We start from the raw sequence: 14,728 nt of genomic DNA, 5'->3' as shown, positions 1-14,728 counted from the left end.
ATTTGAATTAAAGTGCTGTCTTGACTTGGAGTCGACTCGACTGAACCTGGAGTCGACTCCCCAATGTCTGGAGCTGACCTGGCACTTTTGGAGACGACTCGTTCTAAGGAATTCAGAGAAGTTGCTTTCAAATTTGCTCACTCGAGTCGACTCGGATATTCTGGGAGTCGACTCGGCACTCAGAGCCCGAACTCCCGATCTTCTGTCTATTGACTTGTGCCGTCTTGGAGTCGACTCGAACTGTCTCAGAGTCGACTCGGCTCTCAGTATCCGAAAAACAGTCTTCTATCTTTTGGGGTTGCGCTGCCTTGGAGTCGACTCGAACTGTCTTGGAGTCGACTCGCCTCTCAGAGACGAAAATACCGTCTTCTATCTTTGGGGTTGCGCTGCCTCGGAGTCGACTCGGATTTTGCGGGAGTCGACTCGGCTCTCAGTGTCCGAAATTGGCTCTTTGACTTTTTGCCTTGTATTTCTCTGGGAATCGACTCTCGCTTCCTTAGGAGTCGACCTGCCAATCATCGGAGTCGACTCGAGTTCTTCGGGAGTCGACTCGGCTCTCAGAGTCCAAAATAGCTTCTCTGTGTTTCTGTCTGTTACTCCCTGGAGTCGACTCGTACTACCCTGGAGTCGACTCGGCAAGCATTGGAGTCGACTCGAATTCTTCCGGAGTCGACTCGTTGACAGGTTCTGAGATGAATCTTTCTGTCCAGCTGTCTGTTCTCAGTCGGAGTCGACTCTTAATGTCCAGGAGTCGACTCGAGGACAATTCTTTTAAATTTTTCTTTTAGAATTTGCTTCTCCAGCTTGAATACTTTAAGCTTGATACTAAGGCCAATGAAGTGTGGCTTTCTTCCAACTTTTCTTGAGAGCTTTTGAGGCCTTCTTGTATTTTTCCAATTTGCTATGTTCCTTGCAAAACAAATTATCTTTCTTCTTGCAACACAAACATTAGTATTTATACTTCAAGGTTTTGTGATCATCAAAATCAATTTTTAAATCAATCTTTGGGTCATCATACTATATACATGCGAACACCATATGCTGAAAATTGTATATCGATTTATCTAGAGGTGTATATTGATTTGCTAGATGACTAATTTGCTTAGTGTGTATCATCTGATTATGTTGTATGCGATGGTAAAAAATACGTTCCGAAAATAAGAAAAAAAAGGATACAACATTTTATTTTTAATTACGGAATTGACGGTTTCTTTAGTAAGAGGATTTTTTTGACTTTTAGATTTCTTCTTTAAGATGGGTATTAGAGAAAACGTTGTAAAATAAGAAGTCCGTCCTATATCATTTTCTCTAGTGTTTGTGCTATATAATTTTAGTTCTTTTCTTCTCAGCCCAAACAATTTTGAAAAATATAAAATAAATCTATTTTAAGTTTTTTAAAATAAAAATTTACCAGCCATGAGCATAACAATAATAAATTTTTGACCAGGCGATGCAAGGCCAACCTCAAAACTGTTATTCATTGTCTTTCACCCATATAACAAAGTATCACATCCTGATCAAGTGATGCCACGTGGACAAACCATGTTCTCCCATTGCCTTTCCAATCACCAGGCTAACCTCAACACTAGCCCATCCTCCCCTTCCCCTTCCCACCCCTCCTCTCTCCACCCGCTCTTTCCTAGTCCAAGCCTATGAGCTGCCACTATATCCTCTTATGATGCACCCGACGAGGCCATGCCTCTCCACCCTCTCCCGCTCCTCCCTTCTCCTCTCCCCCCACCACTTCCCCTCCTCCTCTTCTCCCTTCTCCTCACTTCGCCCCCGCCGCTCGCAAGCCTTCCGGCCCCTCTCCTCCCTCCGGGAGACGAAGAAGGCCACTCTCCGCAAGGCCTCCAACGTCCCCCAGAACCTCAAGTTTGACGGCCGGAGGGGGAGGGACGATGGGTCCGTCTCGGATGACGGGGACGGGGCGTTGGGAGGAGAGACGGCCGTGAAGGGCACGCTTCTCGCGGGGCTTCTGCTAGTTGGGGTCATTGGAGGGTTCGGTACGGTGGGGTACGTCTACAAAGACCAGATCAATGCCTTTCTCACCCAGTTCTCGGATTTCATCGAAGGTCACTTACTCCCTCCATCTCCTTTTCTTTTTCTTTGTTCTCAAGGTGGTTTTTGTGAAGCTATTTTGATCCAATTCGGTGGTTCTGTGAAAGTTTCGAATTAAGAACTTCGTGTTTTTGTCGTGGTTTTGGTCGAATTTCGTGGTTTTGGATGTCATCTTTGGAAGTTCTAAGGCCTTGGGCGTGATTCTGGCGGAAGTTGGTGGCTCTATTATATAATGGGTTCATTCTGAAACTTGAGTTTTTTTAGATGGTTCCAATTTGAGGGTGAGCCGGCGAAGTGCCTATGGACGAATTTCCATCAACGGAAAAAATTTATATCCGGTACTGCTCATCTAAGAATCACTTTAAGTCGTCGTGAACTCAAAAATTACCCAAGAGTGATCATAAGGGTGATTCCTGTAACATATAAGTTGTTACGAACGAGGCCACTTAGAATCTAATAAAAAATGATAATCATGATCAGATAATCATTATGGGACTGCTTAAGATGCATGTCCAGTGAAAAAGTATTCGATTTTTTGTTATTGTCTAACATGCTTCTACTTTGTCTAACTGATTACCACAGCATCATACTGTCAACAAGAAGTACGACTTATGGTATTTGTGTTTTTTTCGATAAGTAATATTGTCTTGGTTTTAATGCTGGAACATTTTCATGCTCTTTGTGATCAGGTTATGGCCCTTCTGGATATGCCTTATTTGTACTTGTTTATGCTGCATTGGAGGTAAGATTTAACAGCACATAAACTCCTATTATTAAATTTTTAGTGATTAAACTACCATACATTCAGAACAACTCTGAGACCTTAAGATCAGAAGTTCCAGAGAGCTGGGTGACGTTATAAAATTCTTGTTAGGGTTTGTTTAGGCCTACAATCACATGGTGTACCTAGGTCCACGTTGGTGTTTCAGCCTTTTGTGGTTTTCCTTATTTTCAAAATAAGCTCGCCCTTTGGTGGATTTGACTTTGTGCGGAATACTTCAACACATTGCATTGAAATCTTGCAGAGTCCACTGCAAGAACATAGCATTTTGCAAGAGTATGTTATGAATGCTGCCTTTTGTCAACAGAAGTAATGTTTCAGAATTTCTTTGTTTTTTCCTTTTTTCTTCATCTGAGTCCCAGCTGATATTCTAGGAACAATTGTGCTCATTTTTCTTGCATAAAGATGATAACTTCTGTAGTGAGAAAAGGATTTGTGGAAATAGGGATTTCAGGCCAGAAATAAAAAAGAGCTCCGAGATTTACATATTCTGAATTGCTTATTAGATCCATGTGCATGTCCTTATCACATATCAGATTTTAGACTAGGAGATACAGAATTTAAGATTATCTTATCTAATCATTCAGTAGAGTGTCAAAATCATGTATGATATACCCAATTTTTATTCTCAGGGTGTAAGTAATAGTTATCTTATTAAAGAAGAGTGTCTTGTCGTGATACCTATAATAACAATGATGGTTCTTTGAGTATGCACACAAACAGAGAGATCAATCATTTTGAATAATCATCAGTAAATAAAGGGGCAGATAATATCATGCAAAAGTCAGATTACATAGGTCCTTGAGTCAAGAAATGCTGAACCAGTCCGTATTGAACTAGTTTGGTTTTTGATCGGGTCGGTTCGGGCATAGAAAATGGTTTCGGCCTCGTAAGGGCCCGGCCGGTACAAGAGCGAACCGGACCGGTTCCGTCTGGTTCGGCTAGGATTCGGTGCGATCCGGCACCGAGTCCGGTTCGATCTGCCACAGCGTGCCGCGCGCGCTGTGTCCTTTTTGGCCGGTTCGGTACCAGTCCAAACCGGTTTGGTGGCTGACCGGTATGCCTACCGGTACTGGTTCGGCGATCTTTACTTGAGATGCGTATGATGAAGGTCCTGAGCTTGCCAAATTATCAGCAAGCCTTTTCAATGACTCCTCTCTCTCTCTCCGCCCCTCCTCCCCTCCTCCCCCCGTCCCTCCCTCTTATCCTATTTTTTCTTCTGTTTTCTCCCTTAGAAGGAGAATAGGAGTGTACACACCAGGGTGGACCAGCCACTAATCTTATAAGGGTGTGCCCAGCCCCCTCTAGCAAGTGTTTGATCCCACAAAAACCCAAGAGATGTGAAGACAAAGAGGGAGAGAGATAAGTCAGATAGGAAGAGAGATAAGCATCCAGATTATTTTAGGTTATAGATAGGTTAGCTATGGGCACAACAATGGAATTAAGTTCCAGTGGCACAGGGTGTGCCGAAACATGCATTGCGCTGCGCTTCAACCAAAAAATATTGAAAAATTCTAACAAACTCTTTTAGTTTAAAAACATTTTAATAAAAAGGCTCCACAGGTGCTACACCGGGTATTGAATATGTGTGGCATGGTACATGCTGTCTGGCATGTGAAATCATGGACACTGCTGAACAACTCCAGATAAAAAAAATAAATTACAAAAGCTTGTATGATTATTATTTGGTCCTTGGTGAAAAGCTCTCCTGTCATATAAAACATTTATGACAATTCGATTGCTCCACTTTTGTCCTGAAATGGCGCTGTGATAATTGATCACTATCTAACCCTTAACCATTATCAGTCATGGCCATTATGACCCTGGCTCAAATCAAAACTTGATAATCTCATAAAATTTGATAAAGCAAATGTGGCCATACTTAGGTCCAGGTTTATGTGTCTGATTAGCCAATATTGGATAGATGCTTTCCTTGTTGCACAACTTAGTCCTCACCCATAGTTGATCTCAATGACCCAATTAGCTTCCAACCAGTGGGACTATGGCTTGTACTCTTGGACAAGTGTTTGACCTCAAAGATAAAATCCTAAATTGCAAAGAGTAGTTCTGCCCTCACTTCAAGGGACCACTTGCATGAAACATATGGTATCTAAATCTGACTTTGACAATGATATCGTAGATGGAATCACAGTGTTGAGCCGTTCAATATGAAAAACACCCATGCGCTACTGAAAGTCCCTATTTTGGTAGGACTAATATCATTCTAATCTTATTAAACATTGGATATTTTGGCAGCCATGTGACTGCAATCGCCAACTTGATCCAAAGTTTAGAATGAATTTGACATATTTAGATCATTTAATCCTCATGATAAGCAAAAAGCTGAGTACTCAGGCATGCTTACAATGCACCCATGGATTCTTTTCTGGCTTAATCTGCAGCACAAACCCAAAAAATATATGAGTGTGTTGATCAAGAAACATCCATAAAATATTCAATATCAAAATGTGAAAAAAAAAAAAACAAATGACTTTTAGGGCATGCATCAAATCCAACAAGCTAAGTGGGCTCTTTAACACAAAATCACGATCCATTTTCCGTTCATCTTGCTTTCTTCTGTCTTGTGTTTCCTGCTTATTTTGTTGTTTTCTTTGTGATTATAGAAGAGTTAGTTGTATAATAATGTGATTTTACCACTAGTATTCAGTATATTAACAATATTGTATTAGTTGGATGTAGGAAAGTGGAAAGCATCTCACTGGCTTTTATTTGGGCAATTGATATGACAATATGGGTAGAATAATATTGACAGAACCCTACTCTTTAGGGGTAACAATCTATTTATGGTTATGAAATTTATAATTATTCAATGACTGTAGTGCATAGAAGATGCTTCGTGAATTTAAAACAACTAGTCAGGCATCTATTCACATGTCACGTAGTTTACCTTTCTCTATGAGTTTAAATAGGTAGTTCATCATTTGTTTCTCGAGTTCTTAGACGAATCAAATTTTGCTTATGCCCATTTGCACTACTAGAGGTTAAATTGTGTTTCTACCAGCTATCGTTCAGTGGGTCAATGAATCACTAAGGGACTAATAGAAATGATGGAATCATGGAAATATCATGGAGCAAGGATTTTAATGGGTAGTTTTGGGTGTAGGAAAGGCTGCAACTACTAATCCTTCTATTTTCAATACAAGAAGGAAATTATGTATTGTGTTTTCCCATCTCTTATTTTCTCTATGCATTTCACAGTTCTGCACAAAGTCTTGTCAATTAATATGCCTTATAATTATTAAATGTTTAAATTTATATCTTTCTTCTCCTCTGCATAGCTATGCAACTTTCTTTAGGAATTATGGAAGCAGATAAAAGAGGGGGGGGGGATCACATTTTGCCTTATCTATTCCTTAGCATCCTATACCTGCTAGTACTAACATGAATTGCTCATCTTATTCTAGATTCTTGCAATTCCAGCAATTCCATTAACTATGTCGGCGGGACTTTTATTTGGAAGTGTAACAGGGACCATTATCGTTTCGATCAGTGGGACAGTAAGTTTCTTTCGAGAATGCTTTTCATGATGACTCAAATGAAACTAAAAGTGATTTTCCAAAGATTCTCACAATGGTTTCTTGACTTTGCTAGGTGGCTGCAGCGGTGGCCTTTCTTATTGCTAGATATTTTGCTCGTGAGCGTATTCTCAAATTGGTTGAAGGAAACAAAAAGTTTTTGGCAATTGATAAGGCAATAGGAGAGAATGGATTCAGAGTTGTTACACTTCTACGTTTGAGTCCTTTGCTCCCATTTTCTCTTGGAAACTATCTATATGGTTTGACATCAGTGAAGTTTGTGCCTTATGTATTAGGCAGGTCAGTTGACAATTTTTAATATTACCGTCATACTAACTGCTGATTGGTTCTATATTTATCAACCCTAGAGACAAAGGAAATGTTAAGTACTCAAATTCAAACTGATGCTACAAATTGGAGAGAAGAATCGGAGAATTATAAAATAGCAGAGATAGAGAAAATGAGAGAAAAAAGAGAGGCTGCCATGTTTAAAGTATTTGGAAAAAACAGACATATATAACAACTTATAATATGTTTTGATAGATGTGCAGAACCCACAGTATTTCCCTCCTCACCCTAATTCTGCCCCACCCTTCTTTCTGTGGTAGTTTCTGACATAAAAGAAGAACAATGCTAAAGCTACAGAAAAACTTAAACCATTACAGAAAGGAAACAAGTTCCTCTACATCTCATCACACTTGAGGTTATGCAAGCATCCAGTAGTTTATGTTAATCTAAAGGAGAATAACATTTGTATGTCATTAGGCAAGTATATTCCAACATAGGATCAAATTCTCGAATTGCATTCTCTTTTGCTGAGGGAGATACCAGACTGGAGAATGTAATATACCAGCCCTTCTACAATTTTCTGGAAATATAAGGTTCAAAACTTCAAATTTTATCTAAACATGGAGAGTAAAGGGTGAATCATTGTATCTGAATGTGCACCCACTTTGTGAAAGCTATACGAATGTGCAATTGATTCACCTAGTTACCGTAATTATGAACATATGGTGTAACTAAATGTACCTATCTTGTGACAGGTTGATTTTGCCTTGTTTGAATGTGATATAACCCAAATGGAACTTATAATTCTTCTTGCTTGTATGATGAGGATATTAGATCAATCATTGTTATATGATTTCACTAAGGTTAAAAGTTTTGGTTGTTTCTCTTTTAAATAATTTACCTTAGTTGATTATTGCCTTTGCGAATTACTTTTTGGTTAAACAGATTGGAATCAAGAATTTTGATTTTTCCATGCTCTTGAGTTTTTGACTTCTATCAGTAGCTTAGAAATTAAATATGACTTCGTATGCAGTTGGTTGGGGATGCTTCCAGGAACATGGGCTTATGTAAGTGCAGGTGCATTTGGGCGAGCCATCATTGTAAGTTTTTTAAAGGTTTTCATTTCTATTAAGTGGACTTATGTATGCTTCAGTAATATTTGGATATGGCATTTTGATGAAATTGTAAGTTGCTTTACCATCGTAGCCTCTTTAGGGTAGATGTGTCAACCACCACCCTTATCTATTAATACATCCATAATACTTTCCTGTGACTTTGATCCAAGGTCTGCCGAACCGGTAATAGGACTCATACCGGTCGGCAAGCAGGGTGATCGGAACCGACACACGTTTTTTTGAGTTTTTCAAATTTAATTAATTGGTAATCAATTGTTTTCAACTTTTTCAATGATTTTAAGTTTAATTTAATGTTTTTTTGATGTTTCTATGATTTGATATTTCTATGATTCCAAATGATGCATCTTGTTGTTTTAAAGTGATACAAAATATAAAATGATTAGCGAGATATTGTATACTACAAAAAGCAACATGACATATCCTAAAATCAACTAGTGAGTTGAAAATATAAAATACAATCGATTACATATATTTATAATACAATATATATACCGATATCTAAAATTTCGTCGAGTGGTGATGCCTCTCATACAGATCATTAGCATAGTCAGAAGGCACATTAGCCCATCTCTCTAACCAAGCAGATTGTAGTCTTGTAGGATCATCATATAAAGAACATGCTCTAGGTTATAAGCACTTTCGGATCTCTCGCTGAAGCTCTGAGTTTTAGAGGTATCCTTTGGCTGATAAAACTATTGTGAAGGGGCCAATCCAAATAAACCGGCAGCAAAATCCAACCTGCAAGATGCTCCAGGTTGCGTAGGATAGTAGCCACCAGAAGATATCTCAGATGCACCATATCCATATCCGTATTCGTGTGGGTCATAGACTGCTTGTGGTTGCGGATAATAGAATCCAGTATGCGACTTGAAACCTGATACGTCTATGGATTCCACTTCACTTGTGAGGCATTTCAGCTACATCGTGTCCTTCCGAATGACCTCGAGGAGTCCGTCTCCTATATGTAATCGCATCCTTACGGGCTCTGCTAAATCGTGCACTGTGGTCCCTATTCTGTGTAGCATGTGTAAACTAGGACTCACAGATGAATTGGAGACCACCCTGTAGCTGTTTCATAAAAGGTGGTCTCATGTCCTCTACTTCTTCTCTGACCAGCAGATCTATGATCACTAAAACTATTCCTACTGGTCTCTAAATCTGAATGAATTGACTCCTCTTCCATACTCTCCATGGGATTGCAGGTGCCTTTTATTTTTTTTGATGTATTGAGCTGCTGCCTGCTTACCCTTCGTGCCACTCTCTGCCTGCTTATCTTTTGTGCCACTCTCTCCTGCTTATCCTTCGTGTCTCTCTCTGTCGGGCTATATTGGGAGGATAGATGTAGTCTTCTTGATTGAGTCGACCGGATAGCATAGTGGCCTCGTCTAAGCTTCTCTCGATCATATCTCTAAGAGAATGTCTTGGACAAGGAGACATCCAGGCTCATCCTACTGCCATTGATTGATCATTTAGACTCGCTTGAATGACAGTAAGGATCTGTACCTCGTCATTTGAAGAGGATGCCTCTGACTTTTTGGCTGATAGGAAGGTGGCTCTGCCGCTCGACGGTCCACCTTCGCCTTCTTAGCAACCCTATCTTTTGCTGTTTTGAAATCAACGAAGTATTTTTTCATCAGCTATCGAACCTCCTGTGGGTATTTTCGGCATATAGATATGTCAGGGTAACACTAGCTAAGTGCTGCTTCAACCTAGTTACCTCTTCTTTCTTGAAGTCTGTGTTGCTCCAGTTGCACTTCCAATGGTGCCGACTCGAGAGTATTTGTCCATGATCCCAATCAGTGTCAGGCTCTGGCTTCTTTTTCTTTGATGGTTTCATTCCTGCAGGTTTATCAAGTACGTCAGTTTATCAGTTATTTAAAAATAGCAAAATTTTGTTATAATGTAGGTAATTTTTTTCTCAAAAAATATATCTGATTTATCTAATACATAATACTAATTTTTTTTATTATTTATTTACTGATATATATGTTTAATAATTTTTAAATTAAAAAAATTGTTTAAGTACCATAAATTTAGAAAAATATATTTTTTTCATAAAATACTTCTTAAATATGTATTACGTAATACTAATTTTTCATAATTTTTGGTATTAATTATATATTTTTAATTATTTTTCAAATTCAAAATAATATTTAAATATAAATATTTTAAAAAATTAATTTCAGCTTAGATACATGTAGAACCAACAATGGATGCTACATGTATTTTTAGGTTTTGGGCATTCATCAAAAGACTATTTATTTCTTAATTTTTTGTAAATTTAGGCCTAGGCCACTGTGCGCATGATCGCGTCAAAATCTGAGTAAATGTACATCAAATTTTGCTGGAGAGTAGCTTACGTGCACCTAAATACGCTTCTGATTTTATATTTTTTTAGATTTTTTATTTATTTTTTAATCAAAAAATATATTTTTAATTTTAAAAATATATATATAATTCAAAAATTAAAAATTTTTATGTCATCGTATAGATCATCTATAGATCTACAACATATTATAAAATCAAATCAAAATCGAAAATTTTGGCATGATCTCTTCTTATTTTGCAAATTTTGAGTTATTTTTTAGAGCCTCCCAAAAAATAGAGTATAAGATAAAAAAGAGGAAGTACATTTTATTTAGTCTTGGATCTTCCTTAAATCATGCTAAATCAGTGTAATTTTCGTCGTGGGGGGAAGGGAGAGATGTTTAGAGAAGGGTTCATAACATTGGGAAGACCTTCTCGGGCCTTTCCAACATCCTCTTATAAGACGGAAGAAGGAAAGGAGGGGCCCAGTTTAGAAGGCCTTTCCAACATCCTCTTATAAGACAAAGGAAAGGGGGAGGGAGCCGGATGGCTTGCATCGAGTTCGAATGGAACCGGTTCCGGTTTCGGCCAGTTTGCGACTGGTTTCGGTCGGTTCGGTCCGATTTTGGCCCCTTTCGGCCGGTTCGGGATTGGTCCTGATTTTAACAACCAAACCGACCCGGTTTTCCACTAGGTCGGCTTGGTGTGGGCCGAATCAGACGGTTCGGTCCGGTTCTGCCAACCTTGCTTTGATCTATTTTTTGTTAGTTTTCTACTACTTATTGCACTTGGTCTTGTTCTTTGTATATGGCCATGGAAATAGTTGGTTATCTGATTTCACAGCAAAGGAATGCACATAGATGAAGAAACAAAAACTTGTTAACATCGCAAAACTTATAAAATGATTGATTGGAAAAAATGATTCAAAAATTTACAAATCTGACTTTGAAAAATCATTCAGGTAAAGTCGCTTTGTATTTTCATCTATTTATTGATAGTTTGTTTAAACACAGAGAAGTTCAGTGAAAGAGTACTAAATTTATTGAGATTTTTGAATATGTTGGGCAACAAAGTTTCTATATGAGGCAATTTTCCTCATCCAAACAAAGTACAAATTTTTGATGTCAATATCCATATTATAGTCATCAATTTCTGATTGATCTTTCATCCTTTACATCAAAAAAAGGAAAAAAAATACTAAGGTCATTATTTGTGCTCCTGATAATGTATCTACATAGTTGAATCTTCTTCTTCTTCTTAAAAGTAATGATGGACTGCCACCAAGTGTTACTATGTCCTACCCTTAAGAAATGCCTCCCAAGGCTTGAAACCAGACAGTCCAGCACCACCTCTAAATGAGGGGGTGGGGTGCAACTTCACTGTGTAAATGCTTCAAACTTACCTTCATTAATATTAGGTTTTTGTTAGTGATCGTATGGTTGATTTGTTTATCAACAAAGGGTTCTAGTGTGAGGACCCGTGCGGGCGGTGTTTAGTCCCACATCGGTTATTTGCTGGGTAGATCTTGAGTACTTATATGGGATCAAGGAATCCAAATAATACTTTGAGGTCCTGGGTTGTGACACCCAACCAATGCATAGAATAGATAGCTTGCACTACACTGGCCAAAATATTAATTCCTATATTGTTTTATCTATGTTATAGTTTTTTTTTCAGGATTTCCATCTCAAATCGAGATAAACTAAGATCTTAGTTAATCTCAAGGGCATACTATTAGCGAATGAAACCTTAAACCATGTGCACTAGATAATCCTCTCAAATAAGAGATGCAAACTCTAGATCAAGCTTTAAAGGAACAATATAATTACAAGCATCTATCTCATCCAATGGCATTCATTTCATTCAGTGGCATGAGAAGTAGAGCACTCATATGGATAAAAAAAAACTGGATATGATGGGTTGGGAATGAAACCGTGCATGAGACCTTTGTAGTGGTGCTCCAAGTCTGGGAAAAATTCATCTAAAAGTAACAAGTACATGTAGCATAGGAATCATTGATAGGAGTCTTTGCTAGCACTGAATTAATTTGGATGGTTTCCTCAATTGATGAAGTTTGACATGAGATTTGGAGAGTCACTTTCAAATCAGGTTGGGAGAAGGAGAGAAGCCTAGCGTCTGTACTCTTTATCCCTTTGAAATTGGTATTTCAAATTGAACCGAAAAATGAATCTATTTCATCTTAATTGGTTCCCAACTGTTCATAACAAGTGGTTTAGTTTTTGTAGAAGATGGTCCAAGTAGATAACAGAATGGGAGTTTGTTTTCTCTCTTTCAGTGAGCATGTTGGATTCAGATTCCAAGAATTCCTTTGCTCTAACCTGACTAAGAAGTTTTTAACATAACAGGTCAGGCTGGGTTAATGCTCCGGGCTGGCTATGAGCTCTATATTAAATCTGTTTTATTAGATAGCTTGGATTTGTTCAATCATATTCTTGGGCTCATATCGCTTCTGGACAGAAATTATTGGTATACATATACATACATACATATATGTATGTATATGTATGTATCTCTCTCTCTCTCTCTCTCTCTCTCTCTATATCTATATATATATATATATATATATATATATATATATATGTATGGATGTATATGTCTATATATATATAGATAGATAGATAGATAGATAGCGATAGAGAGAGAGAGAGACCTGTAATCTTCAATTATATAAATGGCAGTTTAGCTGCAATAATTCACATGTTGCCGGGATGCAAAGGATATGCTATATCAGTTACTTTGATCAGGCAATAGAACCATCTGCACTCTCATGAAAAAACTCATCTCTTTTTTCCATTCTTTACTTGTTGATAGATGCTATTTATCTTTTGCTCGGATTTTTTTTTTTTTTTTTCTTTTTGCTTCGATCTTTATTCCTTTAACATATACATTTGAGAGGGAGCTTGCTGTCTGACCATGATTTTTGTTTCCCTTATCCTTGTAGCAAGAAGAGTCAGATGTGGGCTTACCAGGAGGAAACGACCAATTAGTGACTCTTGGACTAGGCTTGTTATTTACAGCCATTGCTGCAGCCTATGTAACTCGGCTTGCAAAGGTAATGGCTATACTCACTCCTGTTTCACTGACTACTTGTCATGCATGTAATTGCCAATTTGTAGTTCAGGGAAGTGAAGATTTAGGGTGAAACTGAAAATTAGTGCTGAATAAGAACAATTATGTACGTTACTATGTGCCGTGCATGTATTTAGTAAGCAAATTAGAACAGACCTTGGATTACAGGAAATTTCACTATATGACTTAGAAGGGTTTTAGGATATAATTGAAATGTTTGAGAATTTAATTTATGCTTCCTGAAAAATTCTGAATGTCTACATTCTTGTATTTCTCATATTGATTTTATTAATTGTGGTACAGGATGCTGTGAAGGATATTGAGTAGAAGCACAACTCTTTGCAAGAAGTTATGAGGAAATGGGTAATTCCCTAATACAATATCAAATTTAGAAAGTGTACAACCACCTTGTATAGTATTGGCATCTTTTTGAAGCATCTAATATAATGCAATTAATTTTTCCCAGTCATTGTCCATAATAATTTCAATGACTTACGATGTAGTATGACTTTTAGTTGCCTTTTTTACTTAATGGTTTTTCCAAGGATTAATTTAATTTATTCTCCCATTACATGGTCATAGAGACATGGACATACTAATTCTTCTAAGGACTCAGTTTGGTTCGCAGAAAAAAAAAAGGGGAGAAAGTGTGGTCAACGGAAAAATAAAGAAATGCCTCTTGTTTGATTGGAGTTTTTAAAAAAGAGAGATGGAAAAGTAGCATTTCCATGAGAATAAGATTTTCATGTTTCATGAGAAAAAAATCTATGGGGGACATGAAAAAGCTACTTTCCCACCAGTTGGTAATTGGGATCCTTTTTTTTCCAAAATTACCCTTAAGCCATTAAAATCTATGAATAGATATTTTTCTTTATTATGGGTATAATAGGTATTTCATACAACTTTTTCATAAAAATAGATGTTCAACCAAACATAAGTCACTATGTAATGTGCTACTTTTTTATGATCAACTAAATATGCCAAAACCATTTTCTCAGGAATCTTTCCAAGAAAAATATTTAGGTGAGAAAAAATTCTTTCTATGAACCAAACGAGTCCTAAGAGAATTATTGTATTCTAGTTTTATCCAGAAATAGAGGCCCTTCTTTTTCTGGGAAGGCTGCCTCAAGTTAGCTCCCTTAAGGCATAAGAGGCTTTATTATCATGATTCCTTGCTTCCACTTTGTTGAGTTTAATTACCTGCAATGCCTGATGGAGGACCCATCACCTTCACTTCTACCTACTCCGGTGGGCAATTTCTGCCATGTCCTCACAGCTTCTGTTTTCTTGGTGCCAAAGTTAAAAGCACCATCAAATAGCAACCCGAACAATGCTGATGGCAGCTGTTGCTATAAAATTCGATCACGAATGATCTTGAAGACACACTCCATGGACTTTCCGATCTTAACAATGTTCTGAACCAATCTTGTGATCTGGAAAATGAATTAATAAATTTCTAGTCATTGGCTGATTTGCTATTTTATTTGATGTCCTCAGTCTTCCTTCTTTGCAACTTATCTTTTTTCTGG

General features: G+C 37.7%; 1 protein-coding gene across 1 annotated transcript; it reads left to right on the top strand.

Moving 5' to 3' along the window:
• The first annotated feature begins 1,594 nt into the window (after nucleotides 1-1,594).
• On the top strand, nucleotides 1,595-13,675 carry LOC103699036 (TVP38/TMEM64 family membrane protein slr0305-like). The gene is made up of 7 exons (XM_039120126.1): nucleotides 1,595-2,075; nucleotides 2,751-2,803; nucleotides 6,268-6,360; nucleotides 6,455-6,678; nucleotides 7,700-7,766; nucleotides 13,072-13,182; nucleotides 13,503-13,675. Exons 1-7 carry the CDS (start codon nucleotides 1,676-1,678, stop codon nucleotides 13,524-13,526), a joined length of 972 nt encoding a protein of 323 aa, XP_038976054.1. The 5' UTR covers nucleotides 1,595-1,675; the 3' UTR covers nucleotides 13,527-13,675.
• The last annotated feature ends 1,053 nt before the right edge of the window (nucleotides 13,676-14,728 follow it).

The sequence above is a fragment of the Phoenix dactylifera genome, unplaced genomic scaffold, assembly GCF_009389715.1.
Source record: "Phoenix dactylifera cultivar Barhee BC4 unplaced genomic scaffold, palm_55x_up_171113_PBpolish2nd_filt_p 000716F, whole genome shotgun sequence".
Classification (NCBI taxonomy): Eukaryota; Viridiplantae; Streptophyta; class Magnoliopsida; order Arecales; family Arecaceae; genus Phoenix; species Phoenix dactylifera.
This window is presented reverse-complemented; position numbering and strand designations above follow the sequence as displayed.